The sequence below is a fragment of the Anomaloglossus baeobatrachus genome, chromosome 7 (assembly GCF_048569485.1).
Source record: "Anomaloglossus baeobatrachus isolate aAnoBae1 chromosome 7, aAnoBae1.hap1, whole genome shotgun sequence".
Classification (NCBI taxonomy): domain Eukaryota; kingdom Metazoa; phylum Chordata; class Amphibia; order Anura; family Aromobatidae; genus Anomaloglossus; species Anomaloglossus baeobatrachus.
The window spans coordinates 143,706,088-143,724,814 of record NC_134359.1 but is presented as its reverse complement, the minus strand read 5'-3'; the positions used below and the strand labels follow the sequence as shown (position 1 = coordinate 143,724,814).

General features: G+C 42.7%; 1 protein-coding gene across 3 annotated transcripts in view; it reads left to right on the top strand.

Moving 5' to 3' along the window:
* LOC142245214 (glutaminase kidney isoform, mitochondrial-like) overlaps positions 1–17,524 on the top strand; it is a 1,837,395-nt gene extending 1,819,871 nt beyond the window's left edge. For 2 of the 3 annotated variants that reach the window (XM_075317734.1, XM_075317731.1), the window contains one exon: positions 16,923–17,524. In XM_075317734.1, the coding sequence (XP_075173849.1) occupies positions 16,923–17,079 (157 nt within the window). In that variant the 3' untranslated portion in view covers positions 17,080–17,524. The remainder of the gene's footprint in view (positions 1–16,922) is intronic. The other variant, XM_075317733.1, reaches the window with a different exon arrangement.
* Positions 17,525–18,727: the final 1,203 nt, after the last annotated feature.

Below are 18,727 nucleotides of genomic sequence, written 5' to 3'. Positions count from 1 at the left end.
CAATGCTGAGACAATATACACGTCTTCAATTCCCTCTGGTGTATTGGGATTGTGAAAAATTACTGTCATGTCATTGGAGTAGAAATTGATGTTGGCTCGAAAGCGGTGTAAGAGGTCAGCACCCAGAAGATTAATGGGACAGGTAGGTGACACTAGGAGTCTGGTCAAGACTTAAGGGAAAGGGCCGATTGGGACCGGCACTGAGTTGGTTTCTGGTTGGTGTGCCATCTACACCAACACAAGTAAAAGTGTAGGTCTTGTTTTATAATAACCGTTTTGACCGCACCTGGGTCCACCATGAATTTGATTGTGTTCTCATCTACCAGTAGGGTGACTGCAGAACAAGGGGAAAAGGCACTTGTTGTAGAAGCCATGGCAGTTCAGGTGTGCCTAACTATCATTGCGGCCGTTGTTGGGCCTGAACTTGGTCACCCTGTTCAAGTGCTAAGTATTGTCTTCTTGGTTGCCGATTATCGACATTCCGAGGATAACACTTATTGGACGGTGTTCGACAATCACGTTTGATATGTCCTTCCCTTCCACATTGGAAACAAGGGCCTCTGACTCCTCTCTGGTCAGGGTAGTTTTGAAATTGTGGTGAAGGTTCGGCTGTAGCCTGATAGATAGCGGGAGGGTACGCTTGCATAGGAAATGGTGATATATTAGACATGACGTATTGATGGCCCTCAGAGTCCTCTTCCGTCAGGAGAACCATCGCCTTCTTGGAGGGCTTCATATTCTTCTGGAAGCACTTTGCTATAATAACAGCATCTGTCATGGTGGCATTTTCAATTTCAGGGCGAGTCTTCATTATATTAAGCTCCTCCCTCAGACCAGCGACAAAGGCTTGTGACAGAAGCTGAGCCTAAGGCTTAATTTGTTGTGAAAATCCGAGATCTGTGATCATCTGTGTGAGTCTGGAAGCATACTTTTCAACTGACTCTGCTTGTTCTTGAATCACATCATTAAGGCTAGTAGCTTGATCAGATAAATGGTCTTGTGCCCAGGATTTTAACTGTTCGCAAAAGTGACACCGGATTGCCAGGTTTCTTCAGAAGACAGGCGAGAATCATTCAGGGCCCCTTCCATGACTGGCCAATAGGAGTCTCCTGCTTTAACTTTGGCCAGTGACATTAAATCTTGCCATGTAGCTTCATACATCTTCTGGATTTGTACGATACGGTGATAGAATGGCATAGGTTGGGCCTCTGGGTCTGGCAGTGTGGAGACTAAGGTGGCTGCCTGTTCAGGAGTAAACTTTATATACATCAAGGGTTCTGGGTCGTCCTTGTCAAGTATGGCTTTCTGTGTCCGGACTGGTACTTGATCATCACTTGCATCTTCAACCATAATAGGTAGTCTCCTGGAGGTGGTAGTGGGTTTGGATGGGCGAACATATACTTGAAGGGCGTCCTGGAGGACCTTAACAGTCGCTTCCAAACCTCCGACTAGACGAATTTCTTGCAAATTCAATGTTTGGCTATGGATTAGGGGCATTATAGTTTTAACAATCTCATTTGCACAAGCTCGGATAGGAAATCCAAAACCTCCAGCTGAAACGTGGGGCAAGGCTACTGACCGTAAAGGCATCTGAGTCTGAGAGGTCCAGGAAGCGTGTAGGATGGCTGCCTCTACTGCCTCTCGGAGAATCCGGCAACTGGTGTCATGTTGATTGGAATCATAAATTGGACCAACTGCATGAATGACTAGATTGCAGGCCAGGTTTCCAGGGCCTGTGATAGGAATGCGTCCCAGTTGGACAGGGCCTTGTGAATGTACTAGGGCTTCTGAGTCACGTTGAATAGATTTGCCCCCAGTCTTGACTATACGGGCAGCTAGGCCACCTCTGTGATGCAGGTGGCCATCGGCAGGATTAACCACGGCTCCTACAGGCATGGTGGTGATGTCTCCTTTTCCAACTGAGAGGAGGAGGGTGCCATTGGCACCGGCATTATGGCGCTCAAAGACAGGGTCCCACTCCTCGGATTCTGTAGAAAATGAATCCTGTGATCCTCCATCTGTATGGGGGTTATCATAAGCCACACCATCCTGTGCATAAGTTACACCCTCTTGTCTGGGTGGGTCGAGATCAATAAGCTCATGTGACAGTACAGAACAGGTAGTATGTGGTGAAGGCCTATGAGGTTTCAGAACTGGAGGTGCCACTGAGGGTACTGAAAGATTGGGACAAAGTAAACCGGGTTAAGGCACCGGGCTATAATAGGTGCCGGCTGGGGTGATGACTGGACAAAGTAGCTATGGTTTATGAGGTGTAATGCCATCAGTGGGTGTAGCAAGATGGCCACCACAGGAAGTTCCAGGCACCTGACTTCCGGGAGTACTTCCATGTTGGGACACTATGGGTGTAATGGGAGGAGCTGGAGCTATGGACTGAACCAGGGGTGTTACCTTTAGTGCCTGTAAACCAGTATGCATTACAGCATACGATGGAGGGGTTTCATTAGTACCAGATGTAATGACTTCTAAAGGAGGACAATGAGGCACAACTGGAGAAAGACATTTAGCGATTTCAGAAACAGCAACAGGCAGAGGGGGGTAATGGGAGGGGCTGTGAGAAGGGACAAGCACCGAATGGGGTGTTTGTACTCCACAATTATAACAAACATCACAATAATCAGGATTTTGGCAATCACAAACAGGACAAATCCACCTGCCTGGACCGACCGCGGTACCGTTGTAGGACGGCGGAAAAAATGTTGGTAAATCTGTCACTTGAACCTTTGATTTTTCACTTAAAACATAACCATACAGCTTAACATTTCCTTGGTTCACTTCTATCTCCTCCCAACCTTCTTTCTGCACGACTGCAGCTGTCCGAACCAAGCTTTTGCCATGTCTAACAGATTATTATCCTCAAGTATACCCTTATTGGAGATTAATATGGACTTCCATACACTGGGCTGCAGCCTGCCACCTGGTGGTAATCCAACTACTTTACACAATTTCTTACAATCCTTTGTATACTTTTTTCCCTCACATGTATTGACTAGAGAGATAGCGCTTTCAGCACCTTCCGGAAAAAACTATTTATTTTTAAACACAGTATGCATAGTGTATAAATTAGTCTGGCCAACACTAATTAGAATCCTTCCAACCTCGCTTATGCACGGGAGAACGTTCTTATGACATCCAACGTATGAATAAAAATACCATTCCTCATACGTTCCTATTTCTCCGGCTTCCTACACATAGCAGTGACACGTGTCCTTTAAGACACAGGGGAATACGCTGATTCAAACACTATAATTTATCTAAACCCTTCCCTTCTTGCCCATGATTTAGTGATTAAACACAGGCAGTGAATGTGTCATATACAACACAGGAGAATCGCTGGTTCCCACACTTCTGTTCAAAATCAAACTCACAATTGCAAAATACTGAAAACGTATAAGCCCACTCCTTACTCTCTGTGTAAAGACTGCAGCAGTGGGTGATTGACCCCCCCCCTCCTGCTTCCTGCATCCTCTATCTAGCCCAATGACCCCCCTTCCTCCTCGCTCTCTCAAGCAGCCGTGAGTGTTGTGATCCGGAACCGTGGACGACCACCACAAATCATTGGCAAAAGGTGACAAGAGCATTGGCAACTAATCTGGCCGCCATCCCCTTACTAACCATCACAACTAGAAGTAGCCGAGGGGTGAACTAACATCCTGTGCACCGCGAACCCAGCCGGAGAACTAACTATCCTAAAGGTAGGAAAGATGAATAACTCTCTGCCTCAGAAAATAGACAAGAATAGCAAGCCCCCCACATTCAAAGACTGCGGTGATATAGGAAAACACAATACACAGGTAGATGACAGGATTAGCAAAAGGTGAGGCCCCCGCTGACTAAAATAGGAAAGGACAGGAAAGGGACTGATGGTGGCCAGAGAAAAACCCTGCAAAATACCAAGTTCCTGATAGTACAAAAAGGCCCTCAGATCGCTCGATCTGAACTCCGTCCTATACCAGGTGCCCTTGTCATACCAATGAACAGAAAACAAGAATCACAACAAACTCAACAAGCCACAAACACATGGACCCAAAGGAGCTATACTCCACACAGAACTGCAGGGAGTTCCTCAACAATCCACTGAGGGGGAAAATCCCTGGAAGGAAATAAACTGAAACCAACCACAAAAAATGACAAACCCAGATAAGCAAAAGAACCAGACAATAAATAAAGAGCAAGCACTTATCTAGAGTAGATGTGGTGTAAAGCAGGATTAAGCAGGCTGGAGATACAAAGAACAACTGACATCCGGCAACAGCCTGCAATCAGACCAGGACTTAAATAAGCAGAGAGTCAGCAAAGGAAACACCGACTGCACAACACACCTGGTCCAAGTCCAAACCATTCCTGGCAACCAGAGGGAGCCTCCCAGCAGCCAAAACATAACCAACATTCACAACACGTGAGTAATTGTCAACCCCCCTTCCTCCTCACTCTCAGTAAAAGGCTGCAGCCAGCGGTGTCCCTGCGTTCTGACCCCCTCACTCTGCTTAACTCAAGTAGCCATGGGTAACTGACCCCCCTTCTTGCTGCTGCTGATTCCAACAGCTGCAAGTAATTAACTCTTTGAGAACTAAGTCAGAGCGAAGAAATTACAGCCCCCCTCCCTATTCCTAATTAGGCACAAATGTCAGTCCGCTGCATACAAATCTGTGGGCAGCTGCTACTCAAAAAGCCCCCGGTTTCTCCCTCTTTGCAACTCAATAATACACAGACAGCCAGATCCTGTACGTACAAGGACCTAAACCCAGCATCCAGGGGATGTGAGTTCTTCGTTCTCGAGGTCACCGGCGAGCGACAGTCACACCGTTAAGTCTCCGATGCACTATCATTCTCATGAGATATACCTTGCTGTTGGTTTCCGGGCTCACATCCATTGGCCAATACATAAACTAAATATCTCTCTTTTGCAGTAATGCAGTGCCATATTTTCCCTTGTACATTTTTGGCTTTTTCAGTGTGCAACTGTATGCATTTATGCATTTATAGTTACTATGTTTTTTCAGTTTGCACCTGTTCACATTTGTTGGATCTGTGGGTCAGTTTTTTGATATTTCTTGTATGTATGTGTATGTCAGCTAAAGGAATCCGCACAATCACATTAAATTTTGCACAGCCACCATATTTGACTCAGGGAATTTCATAGACTATGTTTTGAGGGTAAATTTTAATTCTGCGCTTTAATTCTGCGATTTATTCGCCCAAAAAAATGTTTACTTACTGTTTAGATGTGTGAGGTAATAGATTGGCTGTTTTGACAGCCTGGATATTTATCAGTTGGCCAATAACAACCAATGAAAGCTCTGCTTCTATTTTGCTACAGGTTATTAATATGAGCTTTGATTGGTTGGTAAAGGCAATGAAGGTCATTCTTTGTATAAAACAGCTTATGTGTCAGTTATTATGATGTCAGTGGAGAGAGGAAGAGTGGGACAGAGAGGAACAGTGAGAGTAAAGAGAAACTATGCTGGACAATGCTAGGTACTACAGCTAGTCACTAATAATTATGTTTGTTTTGTTTAAAATCAATTAACTTTTATTTTAAAGGTTATTGCTATTTTATAAAGTAATGACATACTGCTAGTCTATGAATATTACGTTATGATTGGTGGGAATGAAGAATAAGAGGTCTATGTGGTCAGACCTCTTACCAACATAATGACATTGATTTCTAGCTATATTAACATACCCAGAAAATAAACTGTTTATACAGTGCCTTGCAAAAGTATTCTGCCCCCTTGAATTTTTCGGCATTTCCCCACATTTCAGGCTTCAAACATAAAGATAAAAAATGTTAATGTTATGGTGAAGAATCAACAACAAGTGGGACACAATTGTCAAGTTGAACGAAATTTATTGCTTATTTTAAACTTTTGTAAAAAATAATGAACTGAAAAGTGGGGTGTGCAATATTATTTGTCCCCTTTAAGTTAATACTTTTAGTGCCACCTTTTGCTGTGATTACAGCTGCAGGTCTCTTGGGGTATGTCTCTATCAGTTTTGCACATTGAGAGACTGAAATTCTTGCCCATTCTTCCTTTGCAAACAGCTGGAGCTGAGTGAGGTTGGATGGAGAGCGTTTGTGAACAGCAGTTTTCAGCTCTTTCCACAGATTCTCGAAATTTATTGTTTATTTTAAACTTTTGTAAAAAATAAATAACTGAAAATTGAGGCGTGCAATATTATTCATCCCCTTTATTTTCAGTGCAGAAAACTCACTCCAGAAGTTCATTGAGGATCTCTGAATGATCCAATGTGGTCCTAAATGACTGATGACGATAAATATAGTCCACCTGTGTGTAATCTAGTCTCCGTATAAATGCACCTGCTCTGTGATAGTCTCAGTGTTCTGTTTAAAGCACAGAGGGCATCATGAAGATCAAGGAACACAACAGGTAGGTACGTGATACTGTTGTGGAGAAGTTTAAAGCTGGATTTGGTTAAAGAAAGATTCCCACAACTTTAAACATCCCAAGAAGCACTGTGCAAGCAATCATATAGAAATGGAAGGAGTATCATACCGCTACAAATCTACCAAGACTCGGCTGTCCCTAAAAAATTTAATCTCAATCAAAAAGAAGACTGATCAGAGATGCAGCCAAGAGGCCCATGATCACTCTGGATGAACTGCAGAGATCTATAGCTGAGGTGGGAGAGTCTGTCCATAGGACAACAATCAGTCATACACTGCACAAATCTAGCCTTTATGGAAGAGTGGCAAGAAGAAAGCCATTTCTCAAAGATATCCACAAAAAATGTTGTTTAAAGTTTGCCACAAGCCACCTGGGAGACACAGCAAACGCGTGCAAAAAGGTGCTCTGGTCAGATGACACCAAAATCGAACTTTTTGGGAACAATGCCAAACGATATGTTTGGCGTAAAAGCAACACAACTCATCACCCTGAACACACCATCCCCACTGTCAAACATGATAGGGGCAGCATCATGGCTTGGGCCTGATTTTCTTCAGCAGGGACAGGGAAGATGGTTAAATTTGATGGGAAGATAGATGGAGCCAAATACAGGACAATTCTTGAAGAAAACCTGTTGGAGTCTGCAAAAGACCTGAGACTGGGACGAAGATTTGTCTTCCAACAAGACAATGATCCCAAACATAAAGCAAAATCTACAATGGAATGGTTCACAAATAAACGTATCCAGATGTTAGAATGGCCAAGTCAAAGTCCAGATCTGAATTCAATCAAGAATCTGTGGAAAGAGCTGAAAACTGCTGTTCACAAACGCTCTCCATCCAACCTCACTCAGCTCCAGCTGTTTGCAAAGGAAGAATGGGCAAGAATTTTAGTTTCTCGATGTGCAAAACTGATAGAGACATACCCCAAGCGACCTGCATCTGTAATCGCAGCAAAAGGTGGCGCTACAAAGCATTAACTTAAAGGGGACAAATAATATTGCACACCCCACTTTTCAGTTCATTATTATTTACAAAAGTTTAACCCCTTCACCCCCTGGCCACTAAAACACCCTAATGACCGGGCCATTTTTTGCAATTCTGACCAGTGTCACTTTGACAGGTTATAACTCTGAAATGTTTCAACACATCCTGGCGATTCTGAGATTATTTTTTCGTGACATATTGTACTTCCTGTCAGTGGTAAATTTAGGCCGATTTTGCGTTTATTTGTGAAATTTTGCGAAAATTTCGCAATTTTCAAACTTTGAAAGTTTGTGCTCATAAATCTGAAAGATTTGTTACACAAAATAGTTACTAAATAAAATTTCCCACTTGTCTACCTTACATCAGCGCAATTTTCGAAACAATTTTTTTTTTCATTAGGAAGTTAGAAGGGGTCAAAGTTCATCAGCAATTTCTCCTTTTTCCAACAAAATTTACAAAATAATTTTTTTAGGGACCACATCACATTTGAAGTGACTTTGAGAGACCTAGGTGACAGAAAATACCCAAAAGTGACCCCATTCTAAAAACTGCACCCCTCAAAACCACATCCAAGAAGTTTATTAACCCTTTAGGTGCTTCACAGGAACCAAAGCAATGTGGAAGGAAAAAATGAAAATTTTACTTTTTAACACAAAAATGTTACTTTAGCCAAAAAAGTTTCATTTTCACAAGGGAGAAAAGAGAAAGTACACAATACAATTTATTGTGCATTTTCTCCTGAGTACGCTGATACCCCATATGTGGTAAAAATCAACTGTTTGGGCGCACATCAGAGCTCGGAAGGGAAGGAGAACCATTTGAATTTTTGAACGCAAAATTAGCTGCACTCATTAGCGGACGCAATGTCAGGTTTGAAGACCCCCTGAGGTGCCTAAACAATGGAGCTCCCCCACAAGTGACCCCATTTTGGAAACTAGAGCCCTCAAATAATATTTCTAGATGTTTGGTGAGCACTTTGAACCTCTGGGGGCTTCACAGAAGTTTATAATGTTGAGCCGTGAAAAAAAACAAAACATTTTTACCACAAAACTGTTGCTTCAACTAGGTAGCTTTTTTTTCACAAGGGTATCAGGAAAAAATGCACCATAAAATGTATTGTGCATTTTCACCTGAGTACGCAGATACCTCATATGTGATGGAAATCAAAAGTTTGGGCACACTGCAGGGCTCGGAAGGCAAGGAGCGCCATTTTTACATACAATACAATACAATTTATTGTGCATTTTCTCCTGAGTACGCTGATACCCCATATGTGGTAAAAATCAACTGTTTGGGCGCACATCAGAGCTCAGAAGGGAAGGAGAACCATTTGAATTTTTGCGTGCAAAATTAGCTGCACTCATTAGCGACCGCTATGTCAGGTTTGAAAACCCCCTGAGGTACCTAAACAATGGAGCTCCCACACAAGTGACCTCATTTTGGAAACTAGAGCTCTCAAATAATTTTTTTAGATGTTTAGTGAGCACTTTGAACACCTGGGGGCTTCACAGAGGTTTATAATGTTGAGCCGTGAAAAGAAAAAAATTTTTTTTTTTACCACAAAACTGTTGCTTCAACTAGGTAGCTTTTTTTTCACAAGGGTATCAGGAAAAAATGCACCATGAAATTTATAGTGCATTTTCTCCTGCGTACGCAGATACCTCATATGTGGTGGAAAGTAATTGTTTGGGCGCATGGCGGGGCTCAGAAGAGAAGGAGCACTATTTGACAGCAAAATTGGTTGGAATCATTAGCTGACGTAATGTTGCATTTGGAGACCCCCTGAGGTGCCTAAACAATGGCGCTCCTCCACAAGTGACCCTATTTTGGAAACTAGACTCCTCAAGGAGTTTATCTAGATGTTTAGCGAGCCCCAAGGGGCTCCACAGAAGTGGATAATGTTGAGCCATGAAAAAAATTTTTTTCACCACAAAACTGTTACTTGAACCAGGTAGCTATTTTTTCACAAGGGTATCAGGAAAAAATGCACCATAAAACATATTGTGCAATTTTTCCTGAGTACGCAGATACCTCATATGGGGTGGAAATAATTTGTTTGGGCGCATGGCGAGGCTCAGAAGAGAAGGAACGCCATTTGACTTTTCAAACGCACAGACGCGGTGCACTGATCGGCCGCTGCAGGACGCATGATCCAATGAGATACAAAAAGCGTCAGGGATACGGAAAAAAATGTCACGCCAAAAAATGAGCAGGGATGCCAATCCATTATGTGCATCCCTGATCAGCGCTCGGCGGGACACACGGACAGATGCGATACAAAAAGCGTCGGGAATACGGGAAAAAAAAGTCCCACCAAAAACTGACCACGGATGCAGATACGTTATCTGCATCCCTGATCAGCGCTTGGCGGGACGCATGTAAAAATGGACAGGGAAAACAGGAAGAAAGAAAAGTTATACTCACAGTACCCAGAGGATTAGCAGGAGGATCACTGACCAGAAGAACTGCAGGAGGAACAGAAGGCAGCGAGTTGGACAGCTTTACAGGAGCAGCAGGCAGGACATTGGACAGATCAGGAGAAGACCCAGGAAGGACCCAGCGATGAAGGTAGATGTGGTCGGGCCAGTGAAGACCTCGGACAACCCGGTGAAGGCAGGTAAGAGGACGTTGGGGGGAGAGCAGAGGGAGAGTGGGTAAGCAGAGGGGGAGGGGGTGGGAGAGAAGCAGAAGGAAGCAGAATAGATATAACGGTGGAGGCAGGCAGATCATGGGGGGAGCAGATCGGGATGTCGGGGGGAAGATCGGAACATGGGAGGGCAGATCGCAAGGGGGCAGGGGCCATCCCGGGAGCGCGCAGGGGCTCCAAGGTGAGCACAATACTTACAATTGGAGCAGGAGCGGTGACACCAGCGGCGGCGGCAGCAGCAGCGGTGGCATGGTACCACAAGTACCAGCCAGTGCACGCTGCAGACATGTTGGGGGAGGGCTCTCCAGGCCAGCACAATCCAGGGGAGGGCGGCCACCTGCAGATCAGACCGCCCCACTGTACAGTGATTGGAGCGATTGCGCGTCGTAGCACAATCGCTCCAATCAGTGCTGCAGGGGCTGGGGGGTGCCGTGTTTGAGGTCCAGCTATGATCTGCTGCAGCTGCTGCGGCACGTTATAGCCGGATCTCACAGTATTGCACTAATTCAGGCATTCTTTTTGCCTAAATCAGTGCGAACTATGTGGTTGGCGGTTCAGATTTGAACAGCCAATCACATCGATCGTCGATGGGGGGTGGCGATGCCACCACCCCTGGGGTCAAGCAAAGGTCCCCTGCTGTAAGAAACAGCAGGGGACATCATTTGAAAGCCGTTGCTATGGCCACAGCAATCAAATGAACTTTAGGCAGTAAAGTTACGTCCCTGGTCGTTAAGTCACGTTAAAATAGGACGTAACTTTACTTCCTGCAGTCGTGAAGGGGTTAAAATAAGCAATAAATTTCGTTCAACTTCCAAATTGTGTCCCACTTGTTGTTGAGTCTTCACCCTAACATTAACATTTTCATCTTCATGTTTGAAGCCTGAAATGTGGGAAAAGGATGAAAAATTCAAAAGGGGCCGAATACTTTTGCAAGACACTGTATATCCACATGTTCATCTCTGAAATGTACTCCTATCCATATCTTTATTTATGGAATTTGTTGATTCCTGAGCCCCCAAAAAGTGCATTTTAATTCATATGCAAATGAGGCTGAAGTGCTGTGGACATGCTTCTGTTTCCCCAGCACAATTCCTTAGAAAACACCACATTTTTCTACTTGGTTGACAACTATGGTAACTTTCTTGACTACATTGCCAGCAATCTGTCAGTCAAGCATATGAAGATGGTTCCTGGAGAATAGTGCTGGGGAGGTAAACCCAAAGCTTTTCAGTCTCATTTGCACATTAAAGGAAACCTGTCAGATTCCTTATGCCCTTCAAGCCAGCAGCATCTACAGAACATTTCCATGTCAAAATTTGCTTCATAACCATCCCTGTATAATATCATTCTCTAAAATAAAACTTGAAAAAAGCATGTATTACCTCCATTTTTGTATGCAAATTAGGCCTTTAATTAGTTGTAGGGGCGTTGTTTTGCCAGATTAGTCGGCCCTTTTACATGTTATCATTCCCCTGTTGGTGTAGTAACATGATTTCTAAAGGCAGACAGCTTCTGGGAATCTCGCGCATTACCTTTTTCAGCCACATCAGTGTGCCTTTGAAGCCAGGTGTACGCTTCCCAGCTTCATTAGGCACACTAGATATATAGAAGTTCAAAAGACGTGTACAGGAGCCATCTTCTGAACTTCCATTCATGCGCAGTGAGCCTGATGAAGCTGAGAATTATCCACCCTGCTTCTTTTTTAAATCAGATCTTTTTTATTAAACAACTAAGAATCAATACAGAGAAAATATATTGCATCTTATATAACTAGTAAAAGCGTACATTGAAAAAACATATGTTGTCTATAAATCAGGTTCTTCCTCTGTATATAAAAAAAAAAAAAGAAAAAAGGATTCTTAGATCAGTTATATAAATTGAGCCTACAAACAACATGGCTCCACAGATAAACAAAAGTTTAAATTCTGCAATAATACCCCAGTCTAATAGAAAAGTCTCCTCCATAAGCCGTGTTGCTCCGCATCATATTTCCATACCCGCTTGCCTCTCTCTCCCCGTTTAGTCATCAATCACACCCTTCCGGACCATCCCACAGCACCGCTCAAAGTCCACTTCGCCACGTAAAATACTAGTTTTAACTTTTACTCCCCAAACGTTCTATTCACTGCAAGCACAACAGTAACTGGTCCAACATTGCATCCTGCACTAGTGCCCCAGAAGGGAGACCCGGCGACTCCATCCATGGCTGCCAGATTTTGCAAAACTTTCTCAGTGTTTTTCTCTTTAAATAAACTCCCCTTTCCAATATAATGACGTTATTTAATTTATTTTTAAGCTCTGATAACGTTGGTGGTAGAGGATCTAACCAATGGTATGCCAGTATCTTCCTTGCTTGATACAGGATACGTGCTATTCCCAGGGCTGTTGGAGAGTCCGGGTCTACTCCTCCCTCCCACAGACTCAAGAAACATAAACGAGGTGACGGCTCTATTGTGATATGATATATTTGGTCTATGAGTCCCAGGGTTTGTTTCCAGAAATCACCAATGTGTCCACACTCCCACATAACATGCATCAAATGGGCATCATCCTGTCCACACCTAACACATTGTGCATTTGGTCTAAGTCCCATCCTGAATAATAGGCTGGGAGTTTTATATACCCTGTGGATGAGATATATTTGAGAAAGCCTTTGGCACTCAGAGACTGCCAGCTTAGGGACCTGTTCTAGAATGTCAGACCACTGGTCTTCTGTCAGCGGACCAACGTCCTGTTCCCATTTACTTTTAACAGTCAGTTGGTATGTCTTCAGATGGGTAGTAATCTTTTGTATAGTTCAGAAATAAGGCCTTTAGAGGACTCAGATGTAAGCAGCATATGTAATGTTTGATTATGTGTCACTGTCACCGAGTTTGTCCTCCTCTGTCTTTCCAGTGCGTGCCTCAGCTGTAAATACTGATAAAAGAAGACATGCGGGAGGTGAAACTCTGTTCTCAATTGCTCAAAACTCTTAAGAATATTATTTTGTAGTACTTATGACACTAAATGGATCCCTTTATCTTCCCATCCTCTGAACCCCACTAATTTTTTAATTTCTGGCAAATCCAGATTCCACCACAGTGGCCAGAACTCCATAGGCCCATTTATCTTCCAAAGAAACTTACCTCTGTCCCATACCCGAAATATCATAGCCAACATGGGATATCGTGCCCCATTTATCTGTCTTTGTCTCACATCCAACTGGTAACCCGGATATTTCCATACCGATCCCTCTCTCACTATATCACCACTATTATCATACGCTCCTTCTTTGTCCCAACCCCTAAGATGTTGCATATGGGAGGCTATATAGTATATATATGGGTTTGGTACCGCCAGTCCTCCCTCCTCCTTTCCCCGCTGTAGCACTTCCAGTCGAATCCTAGCCTGTTTTTTCTTCCAGATAAGTTCCCGGAATAATGTATTAATTTTTGCAAAAAATTCCCTACGTATCCACACTGGAGAATTATGTATAAGATATAGTAATTGTGGCATCATTACCATTTGATTAAGTTGGATCTACCGATATTTGATAGCGGCAAGCGCCACCAGGTGTGTACCTTTGCTCTGAACCGCTGCAACAGGTGTTCCAGATTTAGGGCCTGGAAATCCTTCGGATATGGGCTAACAGTTACTCCCAGATACTTAAACTCTCGGACCACAGGAACCGGTATCTGCAAGTCCGAGAAATCCACCGGGAGAGGGTCAATCGGCATTAAAGCCGATTTGGACCAATTAATCCGAAGGCCAGACCTCCGCCCAAATTCTTGAATGATATCCATTGCCGGCAAAATTGAGGAATGTACCCTGTCTAAATATAAAAGTAGGTTATCCGCATATAATGATATTTTCTGCTCCACTGCTCCACACCTAAATCCCGTTATCTCCCTGGACTTCCGTATTGCAACTGCCAATGGCTCCACTGCAGTAGCAAATAGCAAGGGCGAGAGCGGGCACCCCTGTCTAGTACCTCTTCCAAGAGGAAAAGACTCAGAGACCCTGCCATTAGCCCTAACCTTCGCCACCGGTGAGTCATATAGCAGCTTCACCCAATTTATAAATCTGTGTCCAAAACCCATTTTCCGAAGTACTGCCTACAAATACCCTCATTCTAAGCTATCGAACGCCTTAGCGGCGTCTAAGGATGAAATTGCCCTTTCCCCTGGCTTCTCAGAACTATGCTGAATCCCTAAGTATAATTTTCTAAGATTCATAGATGTGGCTCTACATGGAATAAATCCTGTTTGATCATTCTGTATAATAGATGAGATGACTCGGGACATCCTATTGGCGAGCACCTTGGCCAGTAATTTAACATCTGTTGGTAGTAGAGAGATTGGGTGGTACGAATACGGGATCTCTGGATCTTTTCCGGGTTTTAATATTAAGACTATTAAAGCTTCCCTTATAGAAGGCGGGAGGAGCCTCTGCCTTTCAGCCTCTTCAAATACTTTAAGTAGTTTAGGTAGCAGTAAGGATGCATAAGTTTTATAAAACTCGCCAGGCAGGCCATCCATTTCCAGAGCTTTTTCATTTTGCGTCTGGCCAAGCGCTTCCTCTAATTCTTCCAACAGGATGTCTCGGTCCAACAAATCCCTTTCTTCATCGGCCAGTGTGGGGAGAGAGAGAGCATCCAAATATTGCTCAATCTCAGTCTCCGTAAGGTCACAGTCTGATGTGTATAGTCGCATATAATACCTCTTTATCTTCCTCACTTTCCGTTACAAGGTCACCCGACTCAGTCTTCAGCCTATTTATATATGAAGATCCTTCCTGCGCCCTAATGACCGTGGCTAGTAGGTGCCCTACTCCCTCTCCCTCTATGAAATATTTCTGCTTGAGGAAGTAACGTTTATTTGCTGCCGCCGACATGAGATTTTCCCTGAGTGACATCTGTGCCTTCTCTAGAGTGTTTTTAGTTTCCTCTGTCGGGTTGAGCACCACCGCAGCCTCCGCAACAGATACTTCCTGAATCAGACTTTGGGTGTAGCGTCTGTTTTGGTTTTTACGTATGCATATTTCTCTGATATAGATGCGCCTCACCACGGCTTTCATAGAGTCCCAGACTATATGTGATGGTGCGGAGCATTCATTAAGTTGGAAATATTCTAAAATAGTATCATGTAAAGATCCCCCTATAAGCTGGATCCAGAAGGGATTAAGTTTAAAGATAGGCCTAGACAGGGTGAGGGGGTTTCCCCATTAAAGTGTAACATGGAGTGGTGAGTGATCAGATACGCTTCTAGGTAGATAGGCCACCGTTTGTACATATGACGTCATAATTGTGTTCCCGATAGCCAAGTCTATCCGTGACATAGTGTGGTGGGAGCTAGAGTAGCAGGAAAACTGTTTGGATTTGGGGTTTTGGATGCGCCAAAGGTCTACCAAACCCAGCTCTTTCAGCAATCTAGCAAATGAAGTTGAGGCTGCGTCCTCTGATATGTTCCCCGAATGTAGCTTATCCAGATAAGGATGTAAATATGTGTTAAAATCTATCAAAAGTGTCGGCGCAGGGGGGAAGGAGTCTAAAACAAACAAGATTCTTTTTACTGGTTCGACTGAGTACGGTGGAGGGATGTATACCGCAATCAGAATAAATTATATACCATACAGCGTGCAAAGTAAACAAAGAAATCTGCCCCCCAGGGTCAACCACTGATTTGGTACATGAGAACGAGATGGATTTGTGCACCAACACACTGACACCCCGTGCATGGGTCGAGTATGTGGAATGATATTCATGTGTGATCCATCCCTTCCTCAGCCAATGAACATTATCTCTTACCATGTGGGTCTCAGATAAACATAGAATAGCTGGGAGAAACTTTTGCAAATGAGTAAATATAGCACACCTCTTATTCGCATCCCTGAGTCCCCTAACATTCCACGCTACAATATTAAGTGATGTCGCCATAAGAGCAGGTTAAAAAATAATAAACCGGAGCATACTCCATTCCTGGGGGAGAGAGGCAATCTCCACCAATTCCTGTTAGCATTAGCTTGAGCGACACGACTGAGGTACACCACACCCCGCATATTAATTGAAAAATACAACAATAAAATGAAAAAAACAAGGAGGGAAAAAGAGCCCTGCACACCAGTGTACAGTGCCCCCGCCCTCAAAAACAAGTGTAACTTGCACATTTCTCTCAGATAGAGAGAATCAGGGCTAGAAAACTCGCCCAGAGTCCATGCAGGGAGAAGGGTCCACAGCTTGTTCCCGTAATGAGTGTCCACAGTGAACCGGTCATCTCCCGCCCTGGATCCAAAATGAAATGATCAGTAGTAATTATACCAGCACAGCGTCTCAGACAAAAAGAAACAGCAGCACCTGGCGGTAGAAAGGGTGATCTTCAAGTATCCTTCCTCCTCATGGACCTCTCATTAATATCCAGCCAAGACAGCGCCGCTCCCGCCGTATCAAAAAAGTGAGTTATCCACCCTGCTTTTGAGGTACACAGATATGACCAATATGAACTGTGCATGTACGGGATTTCCATTGGCTGGCAGTGAGGCTGGTTCATGCCCACAGGGGCACAGGGGTGTGATAACATGTAAAGAGGGCTGACTAGTCTGGGGAAATATTGCTAATACGACTAGTCAAAGCCCTAATTTGCATATGAAAAATAAAGGTAATAAATGGGTCTTTTTTAAGTTTTATTTTAAATAATGATGTTTTTCAGGGATGGTTAGGAAGGGAATTTTGACATGTAAATGCTGCTGGTTAGGAGAGCATAATGGACCTGACAGTTTTCCTTTAATTAAAACGATGTTATAAACAGTTTGGGGAGTGGATTATGCTGAGTTTCTGTAGGAAAAAAGCAGAGGTCTTAAACTCAAACTTGCTGATTTATTTTACAGATGGAATAACACACCTATGGATGAAGCTATACACTTTGGACATCATGATGTTGTTAAAATTCTTCAAGAATACCAAAATAATTATAAACCACTGAGTGAACCAAATAATGACAAAAGTGACCAGATTGTCCAAAAGAATTTAGATGGATTAATATAAATATTTACAAATTCCAAATACTTTCACTTGTGTGTGTTGTATAATTATATCAGAAGTGGGATTCTAGTTATAGTGATGTATATAATATTGATTCTGTTTTCATGGTGTCTTCTTGTTGGATCTTTATGAGGAAATCAAAGTAACCAAAAGAAAAATACCTGACAGAAAGAGTTGCCTTTCTATTTGCCCCAGTACTGAGTTGATTCATAACCTAATAAAATATGTCAACTAAAAAAAACACGAGTTTTAACTGTGTCAATGAGATTTTACTTTCTATGCAGGATTTCTATTTCATGGTCAAATAAAATCATGACCATCATAAACCTTTGAGCATTACATTATTAGAACATTGTGAGACTATGAATAAATCTGGGAAAGACCACAGTATCATATTTCCTTAGTGTATTTTAAAAATGTGAAAAATAAAGAAATGTTAAAAATCTCATTTTTAGCCCTTTGCACTTTATGTTGAGTATTGTTTACAGATGCATCAGATTTCTCCATTCATTTTATTCACTATTACTTTGAAAATTAAACCTAGTTCCTTTCTCCCATTGGATTCCGGAATCTCTTAAAATAAATGTATCAAATTAAACTTTCCCTAACTGAGTCCCCCCGGGGGGGACATTTAAAACATTCCGTTACGCTCCTTTGTCGGGCCACTGCCTTGTTTATCATTCACATGTGAATAAATTGATTTCCTGTTGATTTATTTTACAAAATTCATTCATATTGCAAAATTCTGTTTTGAAGTTTTTTCCCAATTATAATAGGATTTCAATGGGCAAAACAGGACATTTTATTGGATAGGAATAGGTTAACATATAAGTTCATGTTTATGAAAGATCTTTGTTGGCAAATGTATGTAAGGCAAGTGCTTAAGTCCTTTACATTATAGAAAAATATACAAGAAATTGGTTAGTTCACCCCTCCAGAGGCTGTCTGTAATCTCCTCCCAGGTAGAAGCTCCAGTGCCCGGCATGGACACAGCAGCAGCTAACTGCACAAATCGACAGGTAAAAATAAAAAAAAGAACAACTTTGCCTCTGTGATAGGTGGTTAAAATCCATAACTTTATTCCATCCAAATATAGTTAAAACAGACAAATGATACACTGACACACAGCGACAGTCTCCTTTGACTACACATTTCGGTGTAAAGACACCTTCACAGTCAAGAAATGGAATGCACAGAGCCGCCCAGGTCAAGGTTTCAATGAAGTAAAACAGAAATAAATCCAGATCTCCAGCATCCAAAATCCATGTTGATTCAAATTTATATGAAGTGTAAGAGACACCAGCCACCAAACTACTGCTATGTACAAACACCGACGTGCTTCGACTTACAAAGTCTTGTTCGTGGTATGATACATAAAACACAGCTCTGAGTATATATGCATTTAAACCTCAGTCATATATTTTACGTCAACCAAAGACAATAGTGATATATCAATTAAAACAGTTGTTCACTAAATACAAAGCACCAATTAAAAAACAAGTCTGCACAAAGAAACACAGAAACCTGAATAAATGCTTATAAGACAACCCATCATTGTAATATGTTGAAAGCTTCAATTCAAATACAGAAAGCTAACAAATACAATGTATTAAATAAATCCCCCCAAAACAAGGTATTCAAAAAGTATCAA